The 22,454-nt window shown below is 47.3% G+C and overlaps 1 protein-coding gene across 7 annotated transcripts; it reads left to right on the top strand.

The window, feature by feature from the left end:
- The first annotated feature begins 1,004 nt into the window (after positions 1–1,004).
- Positions 1,005–20,909, top strand: ZNF343 (zinc finger protein 343). Of its 7 annotated transcripts, none has more exons than XR_004287547.1 (5): positions 1,005–1,054; positions 9,048–9,282; positions 9,447–9,505; positions 10,859–10,916; positions 14,070–14,180. XR_004287547.1 is itself a non-coding variant. In XM_032351226.1 (5 exons), the coding sequence occupies exons 2-5, from the start codon at positions 9,252–9,254 to the stop codon at positions 18,680–18,682; spliced, it is 537 nt and encodes a 178-aa protein (XP_032207117.1). In that variant the 5' UTR covers positions 1,005–1,054; positions 9,048–9,251; the 3' UTR covers positions 18,683–20,909. The 7 variants fall into 7 exon arrangements, 6 of the variants coding, with proteins under 6 accessions (XP_032207117.1, XP_032207120.1, XP_032207118.1 ...); XM_032351226.1 differs by lacking the exon at positions 10,859–10,916 and adding an exon at positions 18,363–20,909 and having other exon boundaries at positions 14,070–14,196; XM_032351229.1 differs by lacking the exon at positions 10,859–10,916 and adding an exon at positions 18,363–20,909 and having other exon boundaries at positions 1,011–1,091; positions 14,070–14,196.
- The last annotated feature ends 1,545 nt before the right edge of the window (positions 20,910–22,454 follow it).

Raw genomic sequence — 22,454 nt, 5'->3', positions numbered from 1 at the left:
GCACCGGGGGTGGGGTGGTGGCTGGTTATATACTTGGGAGTTGGGGGAAGTAAGGAAAAGGAAGGTTTCAAAAGGATTTTCATATGTTAAAGACTCACAGGATACTGGATACCTTGCCATTGTCAAGTTAAGGTTGTCCTTCCCTCTAGCAAGGCATTAAGACGGGTGGAAGCTTCCTGGAGGAATGTCACACAGATCCCACCCAGGAGTGGGGTGTGTGGGTGGGCGTAGGGGTGGGGAATGGGAGGGTGGTGTGCAGGGTGTCAGCCTATGTTTTGTCCTCAGCTTGCCTTCTGCTCCCTCATCAGCTAGACAATATTCAGACCTTCAGGATCCTGAGACTTCCTTTATCTCTACCACCCACCCCTAACTTAAAGTATACAATCAATCACTCCTCACAATTTCACAGTGCGGTTCTTTCTGCCCACGGTCCTGTCCCTGCGCTTCAATAAAAGCACCTTTTTGCACTGAAAACATCTCAAGAAGTCTTTCTTGACAGTTCTCTCCTGGCCCACATCACATCACCAAGGACCACAATTGCTGGATCACTTGGTTAGAGAGTAGTTTTATAACTGACAAGCTGTCTTCCAGAGTTGCTGTACCATTTATTACATTTGATGGCACTCACGAGGGTGTTGTGTATGTCATAGAGCCCAAGCCTATTGAATTTAGTTCTGTCACGGGAGGAAAACAAAACTGAAATGCAAAAACTCGGCCCAGAAAGCCAATCCAGAACTGCCTGGGGATGCACGACCTGGCCCTCCCACGGAGATCAGGGTCCAGAAGTTGTGTAGGGAGCTGCCGCAGAGGTTTCTGGGGAGTGTAGTCTTTCCAGAGAAGGGGCAGAGGGAGCCTCGATTTCACACAGAAATCACTACCTGTTTTAAGGGTAGGCTGTCATTACAGTAGGCATTGTCCTAGTAAATGAACATGGCTGAGGAGCGGCCGCAGTGGCTGCTAACGCTAGGCGGTGCTTGCGGGGATTCTGGGAAATGTAGTTCTGACGAGGACCGGCCATGGCCAAGGGCAGGCGGGGCTGGTTCCGCCAGCTGCGGTGAGCGAGGGCTGCCCCGGCCCTTGGCAAGCTCGAGGTCCTTCTAGTAGCGTTAGGAGGGTCAGCAAAGGGCGGGCCTAGGGTCAGGGACCCCCCTAGACTGCGGCAGGTGGGGAGTGTGGCTGCTGAGGCCTTCCATGTTGGGAGGAGGGGGCGCACGTTTGGGGCGAGGGAAGAGGGAACCGAGGGGCCCTTAGCCAGCCCGGAATCCCTAAGTTCCTGGGGCTGTGCGGAACTCCCTTTCCCGGCTGGAGCGAATGACTTGGAATTCCATAACTTTTTATTTCTGAAGGGGGTGGGTATATTCTGGGCCAAACGGTTTCCGGATGGGGGCGCCCAAATAAACCTCAGGGTTTATTTGATGGTAGGGATGAGTTCAGCCAGGGTCAAACAGCAAACATCGCCCTGGTGGGGGGCTTGGGCCCTGAATGCCCAGTTGTGCTTGGGCGAGGGAACATTTACTTGGGTCTTCATCCCCGGGAGGCTGTGGAAACCCAGGGCTGATCGTGAAGGTCAAGTTTTAGGTTGGTCGCTTTTGGTGGGGCTTACTCCGGACCCATAATCAGGGTGTGTGCGGACCGTCCCAGGCTCCGCTGTGCCTTGATTTTGTTGGGGGTGGGCGGTGAGTCTGATGTGGGTGAAATACACTTAGGAGGTTATGGAGGAGTGTTTGGAGTCCCTGGGGGCTTTTAGGGTGGGGGAGGTTTTGTCGTGGGACGGATATCCTCTAGTGATGGTGGACTGCACAGCTGGGGATTGGCATCTAAGTTTTTTTTTTTTTTTTTTTTAAGATTTGTATATTTATTTGACAGAGAGAGAGAGAGAGCGAGAGAGATCACAAGTAGCCGGAGAGACAGGCAGAGAGAGAGGGGAAGCAGTATCCCTGCCGAGCAGAGAGCCCCATGGGGGACTCCATCCCCGGGACTCGATCCCACAAATCATGACCTGAGCCAAAGGCAGAGGCTTAATCCATTGAGCCACCCAGCCGCCCCACCTAAGCAGTTTTTTGAACAGGGGTGGGGTGGGGTTTTGGGGGGCAGGTCTGCTTCTCTGGAACCAGTTGTCCTAAGATTTGCCTTGGCATGCTGCTTTGTGGCCAAAATCTTGGATTTGGTTGTAATGAGTGGCGAGTTGGGCTGATTCCCCCTTTTCTGTTTTCCCCTTGTGTGTTGGGGGTCAAACCACTGGCTTGAGACTTAATGGGATTAGGTAGGGTGGGGACCTTTGAGGGTTGTTGGCCGCAGATCCAGATCACTTGTGGCATCTGATTGGGTTCTGGTGTCAGGACTTCAGTTTTATTTTATGTTTCTTGCTAAGGATAAATTGTTAACCTGCCGGTAGAATGGTACAGTGAACACCTGTGGACCTATCATTATATTAAACATTTAAACAAGACTGGCAGCCAGTCTTGTTTCACAGACATCCCCTCAACACTATGTGTGGATAACACTTGTTACATTCCCACAGGACTAGACCACTGCTGACACTACCACTGACCCAGCCGGCTTGGCACTGTACAGCTAGAGTTCAAACCTCGGAACTTTCTAGCTTTGTCAACTTGAGCAAGATTTATAACTGCCTTAGTGTATCCCAAGACCTAGCTTATAGAGTCTTCGAGAGGTAAAATTTGTACGGTGCCTGGAATTGTCTCTGGTGTATAGTAAGAGTTTAGTAATAGTTAACTATTCCTAATAATATTGCAACTTGAGGCCCATAGGCATTAAAAAGGATTAATTCCCTATTTAATAGGAGCATATCTGGGCAAGTCGTGTTCCGATGCCCACACCTGACTTTGTTCCTCGGGAGCTATCTACATTCTTCTCTGCGCAATCTGAGGCTTTCTTTTTCTTTTTCTTTAAAGGAAGAGGAGCACCCCTCATTTGAACTTGGGGATTTCTAGCCTGGTATCTGGGGCCCAGGAAACAGTCCTGAAGCTCACACTGTCACTTTCATCCTTGCCACCCGCTTCTATATCCCTGTTTGCCCAGAGAGGACTGGGTGGAGAAAGAAAAGACTTCTGGGCTCCTGAAAGCCCACCTGCTGGTGCAGACCACTCACCTTTGGCATTGCTGCAGTGCTTTCTGGGCTTCAAACCAGGGGCCTGTTTTTTTTTGCTTATTCTGACATCTCGTGTCCTGCAGTGTCCCCTCTGAGACTCAGAGGCCTTGCTTGGTTCCCTAGGATTCCAGGACTGATAGAAGGGCAGGGGCCTTTACGGAGAATATTACCCCAGACCAGGTTGCTGCCATCCTTGCCCCAGCAACATTTCTCTGTAAGTTTATTCCTATGCATCTGTGTTCTCAGTGCTTTCTTTTTTTTTTTTTAAGAGTATCTGCTTAGCTGAGATCCTTTAAGATTTCTTTTTTTTTTTTTAAGATTTTATTTATTTATTTGACAGAGAGAGACACACACCAAGAGAGGGACCATAAGCAAGGGGAGTGGGAGAGGGAGCAGCAGGCTTCCCACTGAGCGGGGAACCTGATGTGAGACGTTATCCCAGGATCCTGAGATCACCACCTCAGCCAAAAGCAGACGCCTAACGACTGAGCCACTCACATGCCCGCTCCCTTTTCTAAAGATTTCATTTATTATTTGACACAGAGAGAGAGAGAGAAAGTGAGAGAGGGAACACAAGCCAGGGGAGAGGGAGAAGCAGGCTTCCTGCTGAGCAGGGAGTTTGACCCGGGGCTCAATCCTAGGACCCTGGGATCATGACCTGAGCTGAAGGCAGATGCCCAACAACTGAGCCACCCAGGCGCCCCTGGAAATAGTTGGTTAAGCTTGTCTGACTCTTTTTTTTTTTTTTTTAAAGATTTTATTTATTAGGCAGAGAGACAGAGAGAGAAGGAACACAAGCAGGGGAAGTGGGAGAGGGAGAAGCCTAAGCAGTCTTCCCACTGAGCAGGGAGCCCAATGTGGAGTTCGATCCCAGGACTCTGGGATCATGACCTGAGCCGAAAGCAGATGCTTAACCGACTGAGCCACCCAGGCACCCCAACTTATGTGACTCTTGATTTTGGCTTAGATCATGATCTCTAGGGACTTAAGATCGAGCCCCAAATTAGGCTGCATGCTTAGTGTGGCATCTGCTTGAGATTCTCTCTTTTCCTCTGCCTTTCCCCCAACTTGTGTCCGCAGGTGCTCTCTCCCTCTCTCTCTCTCAGATAATTAAATAAAATCCTTAAAAAAGATAAATGTAAGTTTCCGGTTGTTTCTACCAGTATTTGTAAGCACAGTTGACGTTTGTAGGTTGACCCTTTATATCCTGCCACCTTGCTAAATTTAAATTCATTTATTCAAATTTTTGTTTTGATTTTTTGGATTCTAGGACACATTCATGTCAATGTAAATACAGACACGTCTATTTCCCATAGATAATCAGTTTTATTAATTTTCTATGTATCCTTCCAGGATTTTGTTTTTATGAAACCACTCAAAGATTAAACACATACAATACATGTTTCTGCCACCCCACCTCTCCTAAATTGTCTTTGGTTAAACTGAAGTATTTAATCAATAGGTTGTAAGATTTATCCCCTTCTTTTTTAATGGCTTCTGGATTTTATGTTTTTTTTTCTTTCTTTCTGAAGATCTATCTTTTCCCAAGGTCTGATGTATATTCTCCTGTATGTTACTGAATGTTTATATATTTTTTGTTTCTAATCTTTAGCTCTTACATGCTTGGAATTTATTTTTATGTAAGGTGTGAACTAGGAATCCAGCTTCCAATCAGATAGCAGCTTGTCTCAACCCTTTGGGAAGAGGCCATCTTTTCCTGGCTGTGTTGAGATACTGTATTCACCACTCATTAATCCCCAGATACACATGCTCTCTCTCTCTTTTTTTTTTTAAGATTTTATTTATTTATTTGACAGATAGAGATAACAAGTAGGCAGAGAGAGAGAGAGAGAGGAGGAAGCAGGCTCCCTGCTGAGCAGAGAGCCGGATGTGGGGCTTGATCCCCGGACCCTGGGATCATGACCTGAGCCAAAGGCAGAGGCCCTAACCCACTGAGCCACCCAGGCGCCTCCCCCACCACTTTTTTTTTGACGGAGAGAGATCACAAGTAGGCAGAGCAGCAGGCAGAGAGAGACAGGGGGATGCAGGCTCCCCGCTGAGCAGAGAGCCTGATGTGGGACTCAATCCCAGGACCCTGAGATCATGACCTGGGCTGAAGGCAGAGGCTTAACTCACTGAGCCACCCAGGCGCCCCTGATCTCTCTATTCTGTTCCATTTACTGTCTGTTGCTGCACTAAATCACAGTTTTATGTTTTGTGCCATTATATACTTTCCTTTTTATTAACAACACAGGAAACAAAGTCACACCAAAGAGTGTGGATTAAGAAGGAAGTGAACATCCAGGTCAAAAAGGAGAACTTTGTTGGTTTCCCAGATGTTCCTCCATTTGTTTGATTCCAATGAACGCCTTTGTCTCTCCCTTCCAAAAGTAACCTTTTCCTGAATTTCACTAAGGTCAGTGACCTAAGTATGCATCTTTATAGTTTAGCTTTCTTCTTTTTTTTTTTTTTAAGATTTTATTTATTCATTTGACAAAGAGAGACACAGCGAGAGAGGGAACACAGCAGGGGGAGTGGGAGAGGGAGAAGCAGGCTTCCCGCTGAGCAGGGAGCCTGATGAGGGACTTGATCCTGGGATCCTGGGTCGGAATCATGACCCCAGCAGAAGGCAGATGCTTAAGGACTGAGCTACCCAGGCACCCCTAGTTTAGCTTTTTTATCTAAAAAACCCCCCAAAAACCCAATTATGATTTTTAAGGGTCTTTTTAAAGTGTCTTTAATTTATTCATTTATTTTAAAGATGTTATTTATTTACTTGACAGAGAGAGGCACCGCAAGAGAGGGAACACAAGCAGGGGGAGTGGGAGAGGGAGAAGCAGGCTTCCCGCTGAGCAGGGTGCCCGATGCAGGGCTCGATCCCAGGACCCTGGGATCATGACTTGAGCTGAAGGCAGACATTTAACCAACTGAGCCACCCAGGTGCCCCCATAGTAGGTCTTCTGATATTAAACTGTCTTGTCCAGTTCCTGGGATAAATTCTACTTGGTGATGGTGATGTATTATTATTTCCTTAAGGTACAGCTGGATTCAGTTTGCTAATGTTTTATTTAGGATTTTTGCACCTAGTTTTAGAAGTAAAATTGACCCCTGATTTTCTTTTTCTGGAGTGCCCTTGCTTACTTTTTGTGTCCTTGATGAATGAGTCAGAAAGCATGCTTTTAATGCTTTGGGGCTCTTATTCTTTCTTACACAAAGACTTATTCCTTGAAGTTTTGCTATAATTAGCCAGTTTAATTGTCTGAGGCCATTGCCTCTGGGAGAGGTCTTTTGTCTTTTCGTTTTCTTTTTCAGTTAACAGTTTTTCATTTTCATTATCATTTTTTTTTACTTGATTTTAGGCAATTTCTATTCTTCTAGGAAATCACCCATTTCTTCTGGTCTTTTCCGTCTCTCCTCCCTCCCTCCGCCTCTCTCTTACCTGAAGGCACTGTCCCCTTTGCCTGCAGCGCTGCTTCTTGCCTGGATGTCCAGACTCCACCTTAGGCTCAGAAGAGCAGCGTTCTGTTCACTGCTTTGGATCTCCCACGGTAGGGCCTTGGTCTTTTTGTGCTGAGTTACGCTCATCCTGGTCAGTATCCCTGCTCGTTCTTCATGGTGCACCAGGCGCAGGGACCAGCACGTGTCCTTTAGTTTTATATCCTGGGCACAGCCACAGATCCTAGCACACTGGGGCTGGGGGAGAATCCTGTTGACCTTGTAGTAGAAAGCCATGTCATTGGTCATTGGCTATCCTAGCATCCCTCCTGTGTGGCCTCTCCCTCTAAGTATATGGCCCTACGCTGTTGAACTCAGAAGTGACCATGTGACTTGATTTGCTCATGAGCTGTGGTCTCAGGTATCACTTTGGGTCGAATTTGTAAGTATGGTTCTCTGTTTTTTATTTTCCTCTATCCGTCCTCCTGATCATGTTCCAAACAGGTGCTGCTCCTGCTCTGTTGGTCTAGGACTAAAGATGGCTTGGAGCCATCAGTTGCAGATGACACATGATGGACAGGGATCCGGAAGGAGAAGGAAATTGTTGTTACTTTAAGCTCTGGAGATTGTGGGGGGAGTATTCACCATTGCAGAATAACTTGACCCATCCTGACTGATACAGACCCCTCCTCCCCTTCACTGTGAGTGTCCTGTCTTCTTTAAGGTGAACTCTGAACCCTGTGGAAATCTGGTTACTCTTGGCGTTTCCATTGAGGCCTTTGTTTGCTGGGCATTGCTATAGACAGAAGTGAAGGAGATGGGTTTTCGAATGAGAATTCTGGATTCTAGGTTTGGCTTTAACACTTCATAGCTACAGTCTTAAGGATACATCAACTAACCTCTTAGTGCCTTAGTTTCCCTCTTTGTGGAGATGGAAAGAATAGCAGTGTCTACCCCTTGGCTGTGTTGTGATGATTTATAAACTCTGGATAGTACTTGTTTTATAGGCATTAGTATTAGTAGGAACAGAGATTTTTTAAAAAAGATTTTATTTATTTATTTGACAGATAGAGATCACAAGTAGGCAGAGAGGCAGGGGGTAGGGAAGCAGGCTCCCTGCTGAGCTGAGAGCCCAATGTAAGGCTCAATCCCAGGACCCTGGGATCATGACCCGAGCTGAAGGCAGAGGCTTAACCCACTGAGACACCCAGGGGACCCAGGAACAGATTTATAGAGATTTACTAGCTTGGGCCAATTTGTCGTGCAGTAACATGCGACCCCCCCCCCCCCCAGATCTCAGTGGCCCCCACAGCAATCTAACTTTAACCCCAGTCTTATTCCTCCTCCGTTGTCGGTTGCTTTGTAGCTCCGCACTGTGACTTTTTACATTAGAACCGGAGCCCTTCTTGGGGACATGCTTCTCTCAGAACACGAGAGTTGGTGGAATCATACGTTGCTCAGAAGTGGCACTGTCCCTTCCAGTCATACCCCATCACCCAAGGCAAGTCACAAGACCAAACCTGGTTCAGGGGTAGGGAAGTATAGGCTTTTTATAGAGAAATAAATAATTGTGAACCATGGTAAAATCTACCACAAAGGCCTCTTGCATCCTAGCCATTAGGATTAGGAAAATGACTGAGATGCTATTTCTTCTTACCGGAAGCTCTTAATCTAGTAAAAATGGTCAAATAAAGAGAAAAATTGCAAACTAGTGTGAGTAAGGTGGGATGCCCAGGTTGGACAGAACAGGAGTGACCTGCCTGTGGAGTTAGGGGGTGAATCACAAGGGCTCCTTGGGGGAAACTAGCCAGCCTCATAAGGGTTCCTGGTAACAGTATGACTGTAGTCCTTGGGGATGATATCCTGGACAGGGTATCTGAGGTACTTCTGAAGGTGGTTGAGCTCCAAGGCCACCTGCCTCCTTTGGAGCCACATGGGTGAAGGACTCTTACTTGGGTTCATCTGGAGACGCCACTGCACAGTTCTGGCAAGGCCAGGTGGGTAGGAAGGTGGGGGTTACCTTCACAGAGTCATCCTGAGGCCTGGAGTCTGACCTAAAGTAAGGGCTCCACTGAGACCCCAAGTCCTCCGAGGACAGAGACACAAGATGGAATGCTGGGGCCTAGGGCCAGAGGAGTCAGAATGCCAGCTTGGTCTGGAAGGAGACATTCTGGGCCTCTTTCTCCACAGGAATTACGCCGTTTCTTCCCTCTGACTCTGACTCCATGTAGCGGAGACTGATAGGACACATGGACTTTGAGTCTGGGGGTGAGGATCGAAGGAATTGTACATCGCATCAGATAAGGAAATGAGGCAGGGGACAGCCTTGGAGGGTATACAGCTGGAAAGGGATGAAGGGAAGAAATCCAAGGAGGCCCTGGAGCCCGAGGCTCATGTTGAACGAGGAGGTGTGAGAGGACAGGGCCCCTGCAGAGGACGCCTGGGCTCAGGGCCCTCAGTAAAGCTCCCGGCAACACTCAGTGGTCTCTCCGTCACACAGGTCCTGGCTTGGAAGCAAGATGGGCTTTCATAAGGCTCCAAGAAGTACCCCTGGGCAGCAGAAGTTGATCTTGAGAGAAAGTAACTTCTACCTGGCCCCTCTAGCTGAATTTCACAGCAGGCACTGGGCAGACTCTGTCCTGCCCGCTGAGAGCCAGGCCGGGGACAGGTTTTGCCTCTGGAAGACAGGGAAGACACAGAGACCATGAAGGAACGGACTCAAAATCACCCAGCAGGTGGGAGTTGGTGGGTCTGGGGAGGCACCGGGGGTTCAGCCAGAATGTTTCAGTGAGCACCGCTGTGCCCAGAGGCTCCTTTGTCCCTGCCAGGCCTAGAGGAGGAGCTGCTCTGTGAGCAGCAGGGGCGGCCCGGCCCCTCAGAGTTGCTCCTTTTCACCCAGGTTTGCCTTCTGGCTCTACTGACTGGCTCCAGGGAAAAGAGGGCAAGGCCCAAATGCTGGTGAGTTGGGTTCCTTTTACTTTTTTTTTTTTTTTTGCCTGAAATGCTGGCTTGTTTCCCAGAGAATAAGCATATATTCTCTTTCTTGAAAAGGGGAAAGACAGCCGTTCCCGTCTGTGTCAGACACTGTCTTAGTCATTTGTGTGTTTGATTTTCTTTGTTGAAAAATATACCCCGGGAGCACCTGGGTGGCTCAGTGCGTTAAAGCCTCTGCCTTCGGATCAGGCCATGATCTCAGGGTCCTGGGATCGTGCCCCACATTGGGCTCTCTGCTGAGCGGGGAGCCTGCTTCCCTCCCTCTCTCTGCCTGCCTCTCTGCGAACCTGTGATCTCTGTCTGTCAAATAAATAAATAAAATCTTTAAAAAAAAAAGAAAGAAAAATATACCCAAGATTAATATTAAGAGTAACTTTTTAAAAAATTAATTTTATTTATTTGCCAGGGGAGTGGGGCACAAGCAGGGAGAGCGACAGGCAAAGGGAGAAGCAGGCTCCTCGCTGAGCAGGGAGCCTCACGTGGGGCTTGACCCGGGACTCCATGACCTAAGCTGGAGGCAGACATTTAACGGACTGAATCACCCAGGCACCCCGTATATTTAAGTCTCTTATGGTTTATTTCCCTCTCTCCTCCCCCGCTCCCCATCCCCGGGTTCATCTGATTTGTTCAGATTCCACAGAAGTAAAATCATAAGGTGTTTGTCTTTCTCTGATTGCCTTATTTCACTCAGCATAATACTCTCTAGTTCCATCCAAGTCATTGCAAATGGCAAGATTTCATTCTTTTTGATGGGTGCGTAATAGTCCGCCATTTATCTACACATCACATCTTCTTTATCCATTCATATATCACTGGAATTTTGGAACATGTAGAGAAGTAGCGAGCAGAGTAAATAATAGGCCCTCAGGTCCCATTATCCAGCTTCAGGAATCACCTATAATGGCCAGTCTTATGTCGTTTCTATGCCTCACTTTCCTCCATGGATTATTTTAGACAAGTCTCAGACACAGTAACATTTTCTCCATAATTCCTGACAAGAGCTGGAAGAGTGTGGTGATGGTGGTCATGCTCTTTGTTTCAGAAGGAGGAGGTCTGGCCCAGTGGAGTGTGTGATCTGTGCACAACCACACTCGTCTTCTGCATCGTGGAGCCGGCAGTTAGACTCCTGCACCTTCTAATGTACTGAATAGCCTTCTTGCTCTTACATAAATCTCCATCTGAAAATGTGGGAGCATATTTTCTGACCCTTGGGACCGGGTCTGTATCATTTGAGGAATTTCTCCTACAGAATGGTTTCCCTAGAAATAGCGTCCCACCCCCCAATCCAAATTTCCAGCCTGCGATCTTCTCTTCCAGAAATGTAATGTATTCTTTCACGAGGATGGGGATGAGATTCTGCCGGCCCAACCAACAGGTAGGTAAATCCACCATTTTTGTTCTCGAGCCTCCGAGGTCTCTGGAAAAACGTGCGAAGACCAGCAATGATGGCTGTAACAGTAATTTTTATGGTCGTGGTTGGAATGGCTGCATGATGGTCAGCAAAGGTGTTGGCCAGGTGCTGGCCTAAGGCTTTCAGACCAGGCTCCAGCCCCCGGTAGTGGACTGAGAAATTCCTAGGACACAGAAGCGTTTCTGGAGTGGCGGTGTGAGGCACTTGGTGGACCTTCTCCCCAGCAAAACATCCAAAATGACAAAAAGCACAACCATGTAAAGTCTGGAAATTGTCCTAAGGATGTACAGCAAGCAGAGAAACATTTATTCAAGAAAGTCTGAATCTCAGTAAGAAAAGCAAGTGTGTGTGACATTTGTCCCATGGCCTGTTCCCTCCTGTACTCCAATGGGTGCAGCCAAAAAGGTGGGCTCTCTTGCCCCTGTTCTCAGTCTGGGACCTCACATATCCCCCGCAGGGGCAGGCCACCCACAGTTCTCAGTGCTACAGGCAAGTGTGGGCAAGTGGTCTGGGGTCTTCTTCCTCCACTGGCCCCTTGTTGTAGGGTAGAAGCTCTGTCCTGGGCACAGGAGGTCAAGACAGGAGAGCTTCTTGCCTTTTCTGCAATTTGCTCCTAAGGCAGGGATCGTGGGCCAGGAGGGCGAAGCTGAGGAGAAAAAACAAAAACAAAAACGGGCTGTTGGGTGCCCAGGGGGAGAGACAGGCCTAAGAACTGAGCACCCCTGGTGCTTCCTCAGAGGCTTGGCTCTGTTTGCAACAGAGCAGAGGGAAGTTGAAGCCTCAGCCTTGGAAAACGATGGAGATTTCGGTGGTGAGTAGTCAGGAGGAAGCTGGCTGTCCATGAGACCAATTGGCTACATTCTTTCTTTCTCTTCTTTTATTTTAGATTTTTAAAGAGATTATTTATTTATTTGACAGAGAAAAACATAGCAAGAAGGGGAACACATATAGGGAGAGCGGGAGAGGGAGAAGCAGGCTTCCCGCTGAGCAGGGAGCCCAACTCGGGGCTCGATCCCAGAACCCTGGGATCATGACCTGAGCTGAAGACAGGCGCGTAGCTGTGACGAGCCACTCAGGCACCCGGCCTAGTATTGACAGTTAAAATACACTTGCATTGGAGGGGTCCTGGGCAAACGTGTGATCACAAAGCACCACTGCTTGGGTGAAAGAAGTCACTTCATGGAGTCTTGAAACATGGAGTCTTTGTCCCGTTCTGAGTTTCAGGAGGGAGACACATTGCAAACCCCTCATTCCTCTTAGTGCTTCCATCTGTAATGTCTGCAGTAAGTGGTGACACGCTGTGTGTGGCCTCCAACATTACTGTCCCTGTCAGGCCCTATGTCAGGAGCATTCGGAGGGAAGAACATTCTGGTTAAATGTGTCTCCAGTATTTTCAAGTTAAGTACCTCTGAATTTCTTGTTACAAAAATCTAAATTGTGGACACTTAGTTCATGGAGTATTTTCCCCGCTGCCACTATTCTCGAGATCGGTCGTGTAAGCTAAAAAGTGCCCTCATCATGTACCACAGCTCGTGGGCAGACATTGCAAATCGTAAGCAGTTTTTTGGGAAAGAAGCACTTTAAATATTAGGAAAGCATGAACTCTCACCTGACCAGGCTAAGGCATTTTTGTTTATTTTAAATTTGACTGAGGTGTCATAGTCCTATAACAAAACGTGTAGTTAAAACATGTACTGAGACTCTCCGAAGTGAGCACGGCCATGTAACCAGAGCCCAGATCAAGAGACAGACACTCAAAAGAGAGCATTTCACTCGTGTAAACCTTCCAGTCTTCCAGAGAGTCTCCCCCGCAGATAACTCGCTCCTGACTTCTAATATCGAAGATTATTTCCTGTTTTTTAAATGAATGTCATCACGCAGTCTGTCCCCTTTTGAGTTTGGCTTCTTGTGATCAACATTGTATCTGGGATTCATTTACGGTAGTATTTGTACTTCATTTTTCATCATGGTTTGTTTGGATATGGAAAGGCCCCCACATTGCCCAGGTATTCTTGAAGAAGAACAAAGCTGGAGAAATTGATCAGATACCAAGACCTCTCGTGATGCCGTGGTCATTAACACAGTGGGGTGGGGTATAAGGACAGACAGGTGGACCAGTGGTGCAGAAGAGAGTCCAGAAATAGACCACATGGAGACGGTGGCCTTAGTGATAGCAAAGGGGACTGCGGTGTGTTGAGGGAAGGTAGACTTCAGAATAAGTGACGTCACTGGTTACTGGTCACGATGCGCACCTGTCACTTACACAGTGATCGGCGGACTGGAGAGCTAGCGGCAGAGGCTGCTTGAGGCACTTACTCGCCGTTAATACACTGCAGTAACTGACATTTGAACCATTTTGGTCAGGGATTGATGTTATTTAACTAAACCATGGCAACTGAGAGTTGTGCAAGGAGTGCTGGTGCTTAAAAGGAGTGAATTTTCTAAAGCAGTGAATTTTAAAGTATACCTTGATAGAGTGTCAGGCTTTAAAAGCAGAGCAGATTATCTGTAAATGCCCCTGCCATTCCCCTGCCAACGGTTTTGCACACATGACATGTTGCTATACCTGACAAGTGAAGCGTTCGGGGCTTTATTTTAAAATCCCAGGCAAAGAGAGATTTAGTAAGCTGCCTCCTCCACAAGTGCTCAGTGTGGACCCTGTCTTTTCTCTGCAGTTGAAGACTGTTTCATTTTCTCCTCTGAATCTCCACTAGCCCCTGATGCCCAGCACAAGCCCCGTGTACATGTGCTTCTCTCCTCTGTGCAGCCCCCCCTCTGTGCTTCCATCTCAGAATTCCTCCAGAACGGATCCTCAAGGTCACTTTCCTGAGCATTGCTTGAGGTCTGCTGATGGAGTCGCAGATCATTTCTCCAATGAAATCCCAAGTGTCTGAGGGCCAGGAATGGATTTTATGCGTCAGCTGTGCGCCCCTCAGATTTTAACACAAAACCTGGGGGTGGGGGGACCAAGGAACCTGACATAGAGAACTGTGTACTCTGAAAAGAATGAATTCAACTTCTCACATGTCCAGGCTCTCCAGGGTCACACTGTTCTCCTCACACTGGGAACATGGACAGTGGCTTTGCTGTGCGGTAACTTACCTCTTGTTTTTATAGGTACTGGTTACATTCGGAGGTGTGGCTGTGGTCTTCACGGATGCGGAATGGAAGAGACTGAGCTCTGAGCAGAGGAGCGTCTGCAAAGAAGTGATGCTGGAGAATTACAAGAGCCTGCTCTCATTGGGTGAGGGTGTGTTCTTTCCTTCATTCATTCAGTAGAGACTTATTGGCCCCCTACTACATGCCAGAAAGTGTGCTAGACGCTTAGCACACATTAGTGAGGAAATAGGCATCCTGTGCTTGGGGTCTTACTTTCTAGGAGGTCAAACAAACCAAAAGCTTCCCATGCAGGGATATCATAACATGGTATGTTAGAAAGTGATAAACTCCACAGCGTATAAGATCATAATAAAATAGAGCAGGATGAAGGAGTGTTGAGTGTGAGTGGGTGGCTGGCTGAGTTTTGCAATTGGGGGGTTGAAATCAACGAGGAGGGACCATGTGACCAAAGGTAGAATGCGGTAAGGGAGTCGGAACTCTGGGTATGTGGGGAAAGAGGATTTCAGGTGCAGTGACTTGTTGATGCTAAGACCTTCTGGAAGGATGTGCCTGCCAAGCATAAGGAACTGCAAGATGGCCAGTAAGGCTTGGGGGCACAGTTGGCAAGGGGGAGAGGAGGGAGACAATGCCTTTTGGCGCAGAAGATATAATTACATGTCAGAACCTGTATGGCTTTTGGGTTTCATAAGTCATTTTTTTGTTGTTGTTTTTTCATTTACTTAAAAGCTAACATTGGTTGCTTAAACCTAGATTTGTAAACTCTTTCAAATGGGACGTTACTCTGGATCAGGAGTTGGCCAGTGTTTTCTCTGAAGGGCCACATAGTAACCGTTTTAGGTTTTGTGTGCTGTATGGTCTCTAACTGCTCTGGGGTGGGCCCTTGGAGTGCTAAATTGCCACAGACAACACGTAAATGAATGAGTGAGGCTGTGTTCCAATAAGACTTGATTTGTGGACCCTGAGTTTTGAATTCCACCATCGTTATTCTTTTGACTTTTTCCCAACTATTTAAAAATTCAAAAACCATTCTGAGGTTGTGGACAGAAACAGAGGGCCCCCTTGTTCTAGGTCAGCGCTGTCCACTAGGAATATCCTATGAGCCAGGTGGGAATTTTAAATGTCCTAGTAACTGCATGCTACAAAGTAAAAATATGTGGATGAAATTAACTTTAATAACATTTTCTTTAACACAGTATGTCAAAAAATCTTATCATTTCAACATGTAATCAATATAGAAAAGTTAATTAGATTTTTTTGGTACTAAGTCTTGAAAATCTGGTGTGTATTTTACACTGAATATGTGAAGAATGAGAGGAAGAAAGGCTGATTTTGGAAGAAAAACACTACGAACTCAATGTGCTCTGAGAGCATGTCTTCATTCAGACTAGCCCACCTTTCAGCTAAACCCTTGTGACCAGTGGCTACCGTATTAGAGCGTGCCCTATTGGATATTCCTAAATTTCTAGATAAATCATGGAGAGAAGAGTCACATTTTTGGAGACATAAACCAGTTCAGGCAGAAGTTTCTTCAGCCGTTTCCTTCAAATGGCATAGCTATTTCCCCAATATGAATTAATCACAATTTTGTTGTTCCATTTCTATCTTGTCCCATGTGTTCTGATCTGATTCCATCTATTTTGAGTTCTAACTAGGGATGGCTTCGTCCATTTCAGTCTGGTTCTGTGTGTTTCGATTTGGCCTTAACTAGTCAGCCTGACTAGACTTTATTTTTATTTTTCCTTTCCTCTTGCCCTATTATTCTCTTCCTTTATGTTAATGCATTTTATGGGTTCAGAGGAAAATGTTGAAATGACCTGATTTAGATTATTCTCAATACTGAAAGCCTTGATTCCTTTATTTTGCTCAACACATAATATTCTGCAGTTCTCCAGCCTGGGCTCTTCTGAGCTTTCTCTTATTTCTTTCTCTTTTTGTGGGCTCATTTAGCGTCACATATGTCTTTTTTTTTTTCTGTGTCTATATTCCCACCCTTAAACAGTTTGTGAACTTTAATGATTTTGCCCGTCACATGATAAACCCATTTTTTCTGTCACCTCTGCTTTATATTTCTATTACATTACACAGCACAAGTTAGGTTATATTTCTATTAGGTTAAGACAGTACAAATTGGGATAGAGGCTTATTAGTAACACAATTAAAAATAGCCTTAAGTAGGGGCACCTGGGTGGCTCAGTGGGTTAAGCCTCTGCCTTCAGCTCAGATCATGATCCCAGGGTCCTGGGATTGAGCCCCGCATCGGACTCTGTGCTTGGTGGGGAGCCTGCTCCCCGCCCCGCCCCTGCCTGCCTCTCCACCTACTTGTGATCTCTGTCGTCAAATAAATAAATAACATCTTAAAAAAAAATTTTTTTTTTTAAAAGACAGCACAAATTTATTCTCGGACTTGCCAAAAGTTGAGATCATAGCGTTTTTCTTCCAAAATCAGCCTTTTTCTTTTTCTCTCATTCTTCACATATTCATGTTATGATGTCTCTTCTTCATGGGTACTGCTAGACATAAGTGGGCCAATTTCCACTGAAACAATCTTTAAAGCTTTCCTAGGGCTTTTTTTTTTTTTTTTTTAAAGATTTTATTTATTTATTCGACAGAGAAGCAGCAGTAAGAGAGGGAGCTGCAGGGGCAGTAGGAGAGGGGGAGGCAGGCTTCCTGCTGAGCCGGGGAGGAGGGAACCCGATGTGGGGCTACATCCCAGGACCCCAGGATCATGACCCCCATCCCCACCCACACCAGGAAAGGCAGACACTTAATGACTAAGCCACCCAGGCATCCCCTAGGGGGAGTTTTTGAGTTAGCTTAGACTAAGTAATTCCGTGGTAACAAACCATCTCAAACTTTGGTGGCTTGTCATAGCAAATGTTCCTATACCAACTGTTGTCTAAGTTTAGGTGTGGTTCAGCTCTGTCGGTTCTGGCATTCAGACAAAAGGAACAAGCTCATCTGAGTCATGGGGTTCTTAAAAAAGAGGGCAAAGAGCAATGATAGGACCACATGGTGCCTCTTATTCTTTCTTTCTTTTTTTTTTTTTAAGATTTTATTTATTTGTGAGAGAGCACAAGTGGGGCAGGGGGCAGAGGGAGGAGAAGCAGACTTCCTGCTGAGTGTGGAGCCCAACGTGGGGCTCAATCCTAGGACCCCCGAAATTAGGACCTGAACTGAAGTCAGATGCTTAACTGACTGGGCCACCCAGGTGCCCACATGGTGCCTCTTAAAACTTGTTTGAGGGGCACCTGGGTGGCTCAGTGAGTTAAAGCCTCTGCCTTCGGCTCGGGTCATGATCTCAGAGTCCTGGGATCGAGCCCCTCATTGGGCTCTCTGCTCAGCGGGGATCCTGCTTCCCCCTCTCTCTCTGCCTGCCTCTCTGCATACTTGTGATCTCTGTCTGTCAAATAAATGAATGAAATCTTAAAACACAAAAACTTGTTTGAAAGTGGCACTAGCTTTTCAGTTATCATTGGCCAAAGCAAATCCCATAGCCAAGTCTGATGTCCTCGTGATGGGATTGGTTTGAACATAAGGGACTGGAATCCTGAAATCGTGGACCGTGTTTTTCTTGTCTACTGCTGAATCCATAGTGCTTAACAGAGAACCTAGCACTTAGATATTTCTTTTTTTTTAATTTTTAAAATTTAAAATTTTAATTTATTTTTTTAAAATTAACTTATAATGTATTATTTGCTTCAGGGGTACAAGTCTGTGAATCATCAGTCTTACACAATTCACAGCACTCACCATAGTACATACCCTCCCCAATGTCCATCACGCAGCCACCCCATCCCTCCTACCCCTTCCCCTCACTTAGATATTTCTAATAAGTGTTTGTATGTAGATGGGAAACCTGACATTCAGTTTTATTTCACATACAGTCTTTTTAACCACTGATCCATATACCGTTTCCTACGTTTGAAAGCCCTCCAGGCCAAGTGACTTTTTATGTCTATCCACCTTGTTTTGTACTAAGAAAAGACAGGAAGGTGATTTCCGCATAGGTCACAGAGACTGTTACGTCCAAGTAGAACTGAGCTGTGGACAGTATGTATGGCTGGCTGTGACTGTCGATGGCTTCGGTTGTTTAGGAGAAAGGGTTGTGGGTTGCAGAAGATGGAATGTGCAGAAATGAATGTAAAGGAATTATTGGTGAGGAACAAATTGTATTGTACATGTATTGTTAGTTATAGATGTGGCATGAAGACCCTCTGTCTTAGGACAAGGCAGAGCTGCCCAGCGGCCCCACATAGGGCTTCTCTATCTGAAAAATCTCTCTCTCTCCAGCAGAACCAAAGCCAGAAATCTATCCCTGTGCCTCCTGCCTTCTGGCCTTCTTCTGTCAGCAAGTCCTTAGCCAACATGTGCTTCAGATCGTCTTGGGCTTAAATGTAGAGAATCTTTTCCATCCAAGGGATTCTGGCCCCAGGCATTGGGAGTGGCAGTATTCGCTCAGAGCTGCTGGTTTGGAAACACAGAAGGTCATCAGAGTGAAAGTGGTTCCTGGCCCCTATGTGTGGGGACAGAGGAGACAGAGACCTCAGGAGCATTCCCCAGCCTACCCCGAGCATAGTCAGCAAGAACTAGAGAAGGCCCCATGGTGGTAGAGACAGAGCCTAGCTCAGCCCAAAGGCTAAACCCTGTGCAAACAGACAGGGGAGGGAGAGACGCCTCAAGACCCAGGGTACTCAGTGGTACAGAACCTGAACCAGACGATCGCCTGAAATCAGACTTTGTTACAAAGCAGACGACCCACTTGCGGGAGAAACCCTATGTTTGCAGGGAGTGCGGGTGAGGCTTTAAAGTGGATTCAACCCTCATCAGACACCAGTGGACACACTCAAAGAAGAAGCCTTATGGGCCCAGTGAGTGTGGCCGAGGCTTCAGCCAGATGTCGATCCTCATTAATCATCAGAGGACACACTCAGGAGAAAAGCCATATGTTTGTAAGGAGTGTGGCTGAGGCTTTAGCCAGAAGTCCAACCTCAACAGACACCTAAGAACACATTCAGAAGAGAAGCCTTGTGTGTGCGCGGAGTGTGGGCAGAGCTTTAGAAATAAGTCAGTCCTGATTAGATGTCAGTGGACTCACTCTGTGGAGAAGCCTTAGGTCTGCAGCGAGTGTGGGCGAAGCTTCAGGGAGAAGTCATACTTCATCAGACACCAGAGGACACACTGGGGGGAGAAACCCTATGTGTGCGTGGAGTGTGGTCGAGCCTTTGGTGATAAGTCAGTCCTTAGAAAACACCAGAGGACACACTCAGATGAGAAGCCTTACGTTTGTGGGCTTTTGGGGTAAGTCAGCCCTCAGCATACATGACAGGATACACTCGGGGGAGAAGCCTTCCTTGTGTGGTGAGTGTGGCCAAGCCTTAAGCCAGAAACCACTTCTCATTCACTAGAGGACCCACTCCGGGAGAAGTATTGTGTTTTCAGGGAGTGTGGGCAGGGCCTTAGCCCTAGGGTAAATCTTCTCATACACCAGAGGATACAGTGAGGCGAGAAGCCTCCAGTGTGCTGGGATCCTGGGCAGGACTTGAGCAATCAGCCAGGCCTCGTCGTGCACCAGAGAGCCAGATGGGGAGAATCCCTATCCATGCGTGGAGTGTGAGTAGACCTTCAGAGACGGTTGGGCCTCATCGGGCTTTGAGGCACCTTCAGGAGAAGAGCCTCGTCTATGTGGAATGTGGGTGACTCGGTAGCCAGAAGTGCAACTCTCACTGCACAAAAAGGATGCACTTAGGTGGGAAGTGCTGTGTGTGAGGCAGGGACTGTGGGGGGTGCGATCTGCGTTTACTGACTCCCTGTGGCAGACTTGGGAGACATGTCTTGGGTTCACAGGAAACTGGTAGACCTCAGGGAGCAGAAAAACAGGCAGGCAGGGGTCCCGAGGTGCGCCCTCAGGGAGGAGCTGGCTGCTTGCCGGGAGCATGGGCGAGACTCTTGCGCTCAGCCTGCCTTCTCCACACACCATAAGGATAATCCCTATGTGGACACCCCGGGGAGCTCTGCCCATGGAACCCCTTCAGGGCTGGCACCCCGGCCGCTCCATAGGACTGCTACTGGTGGCCTCCCAGACGCCTTCCTCACTAGTACTTGCAGCCACAGGGAACTGCCCCTTCCCAACAGGTAGCTCCTGGCCAGTGACCCATTGATCTGGGGAGAACAAAACCTCAATGACTGACCCAGCTGGGACAATCCAGAGGGTTGTTCCAATTCCAGAGGTCTCCATCAGACTGAATGACTTCTTGGTTGCAAATGGGTTGCAAGCCGGCTGCTTCCTCAGCCAGGTCCCACCCTCACTCCTGGATAGACCAGTCAAGTCTCCATTTCATTGTATCCGGGGAATCTACTCCGAGACAACTTACGTGTGCAGGGGCTGGGAGCAGGGTTTTAGCCATAAGTCACCCCTCAACAAACCCCAGAGTATACAGAATGGAAGCTCCACATGTGCAGGAAGGATGGGAAAACAAGTCTCAGTATCCATCAGGAATGGAGGCTTTAGTGGGATGTGAAGCCTCATCTGGCACCAGAGGACACCCTTAGGGAGGGATCATGGCTGCAGCTTTATCCTGCCATCTTCTTGACAGACATCAGGGGACAGAGACTTGCTGGCACAGACCACTCTGCCTCATTCACCTCTGAGGGGCCTTCAGAAGTCTTGACGGCAGGGAAGATGGCACACTCAACTACAGAGACCCCGGTTTTCCCCTTTTTGTAACCAGATGGAGTAAAAATGTAGAAGGCTTTAGTTAAGTAATCCAGGAATGCTCTAGTTGTTTTATTTTCATACACCAATTCTTTCCCAGTTTCTCTTTTTCTTTTGTTCTAGTAAACAAATTTTTTTAAAAGATTTTATTTATTTGACAGAGACAGACATGGCAAGAGAGGGAACACAGCATGGGGAGTGGGAGAGGGAGAAGCAGGCTTCCTGCTGAGCACAGAGCCCCCTGCGGGCCTCGATCCCAGGACCCTGGGATCATGACCTGAGCTGAAGGCAGATGCTTAATGACTGAGTCACCCAGGTACTCCATAAAATCTTTTTTGATAAGTGCAGCCTGCGTACCTAGAAAGGAATTCAAATCCACAATCTGGATTTCCTACATGAATTCAACCATCAAGAAACAAGTCCCAAATCAATCTAATAGATTTATAGAGGAAGCTGAACCTCTATGTAGGGAGGATGACCCAGGTTCTGGAGACACGTCAGCCGAAGGGAGGGGCTTCCCAGGTCCCCGAGCACTGGAGGGCTGCTGCCTCTCCTAACTGATCTCCCTTTGGCTCTGGGAAAGCTCCTTTCCCAGGGTTTCCTTCCTTCCTTCTTTCCAATCTCTCTTCAGGTCTCTGCTGAATTCCTCTCTACCCCTTGGAAGCACTACCGTTCCTCGATGGTCTGTTCACATTCTCCGATTCCAGGGATCCTTTAGCCACACTCCCTTTGAGGCTTAACCATGCCCAAACTGTTCTCTAGCCACGAATCACGGTTTTGGGCTTCTTAGCGATCCCCCGTGTCAGTTCATAGGTCTAAAGACCCCTAAACACAGCTCTGATACCATGTCCTCTCAGCCCTCTGTTCCTCGGGTCCAGTTCTCCTAGTGAACCCCTCCATCAGCCCTCTGCTCACTGGTCCAAGACAACCTAGCCGTACACTCGCCCTTGTTCGTCAGTAGTGAGATTGCTCGTATAATCCTTTTCCTAATGGAAATGTAATATAATACCATGCTACACTATTTTTATTTTTTCCTAATATGTATAAAGTATAGAAGTCCATGTTCTCCTTATATAAAGACGATTTTTGTCTTGCCCTGTACCCAATTCATTAATTTTAATCTAGAAATTGTTTTGGAGACTAGCCAAGCATGCACTTAATCTTAAAGAGAAGTTTGGGACAGGTTGCAATATGACATTCTGGAATCCTGGGGGGAAAAAAAGCCAGATTCCTAGAGTTCCATCCACCAGTGTTCTAAAGGATAAGAACATCCTTCTCTGAATGTTGGGGCAACAGCCAAGGATCAGAAGATCTTGCAAAGTCGGGTTATATACAAGGACAGGCTTTGCCCTGCTAACGTAGATCACTGGGGCAGACCCGGCCACCCTGCTGACCAGGCTCCGAGGCAGAGCTGACTTCCTAAAACCCTTGCCGCTGGTACTCATCAGTTCTTTTTCCAACTTCCTCCTTCCTCTGAGAACTAGAAAGCTCCTCGGCCAGTGCAGTTTTCTCCCATGCTAAGTGCTTGCAGGACACAGCTTTCTCCAACCGACTGGCCACCATGTTTTCTCTAGCTCTCTAATCAGACAGTGGTGGCTTAATCGGGAGCCCAGAGTCCCAGCCCAGGTCACTTCTGTTCCCTCCATTCAGCCCCATGGACACACACCCTA

This window comes from Mustela erminea, chromosome 7 (assembly GCF_009829155.1).
Source record: "Mustela erminea isolate mMusErm1 chromosome 7, mMusErm1.Pri, whole genome shotgun sequence".
NCBI classification, from domain to species: Eukaryota; Metazoa; Chordata; class Mammalia; order Carnivora; family Mustelidae; genus Mustela; species Mustela erminea.
Note: the sequence above shows the minus strand (reverse complement) of the source record. Positions and strands in the feature narration are given on the sequence as shown.

Coding starts and splice junctions, on each gene's coding strand:
- ZNF343 (XM_032351224.1), top strand. CDS start 8,481: ATGGGTGAAGGACTCTTACTTGGGTTCATCTGGAGACGCCACTGCACA. Junction 8,545..9,446: donor CACAGTTCTGGCAAGGCCAG/GTGGGTAGGAAG, acceptor CTTTTCACCCAG/GTTTGCCTTCTGGCTCTACT. Junction 9,506..14,069: donor AGGGCAAGGCCCAAATGCTG/GTGAGTTGGGTT, acceptor TTGTTTTTATAG/GTACTGGTTACATTCGGAGG.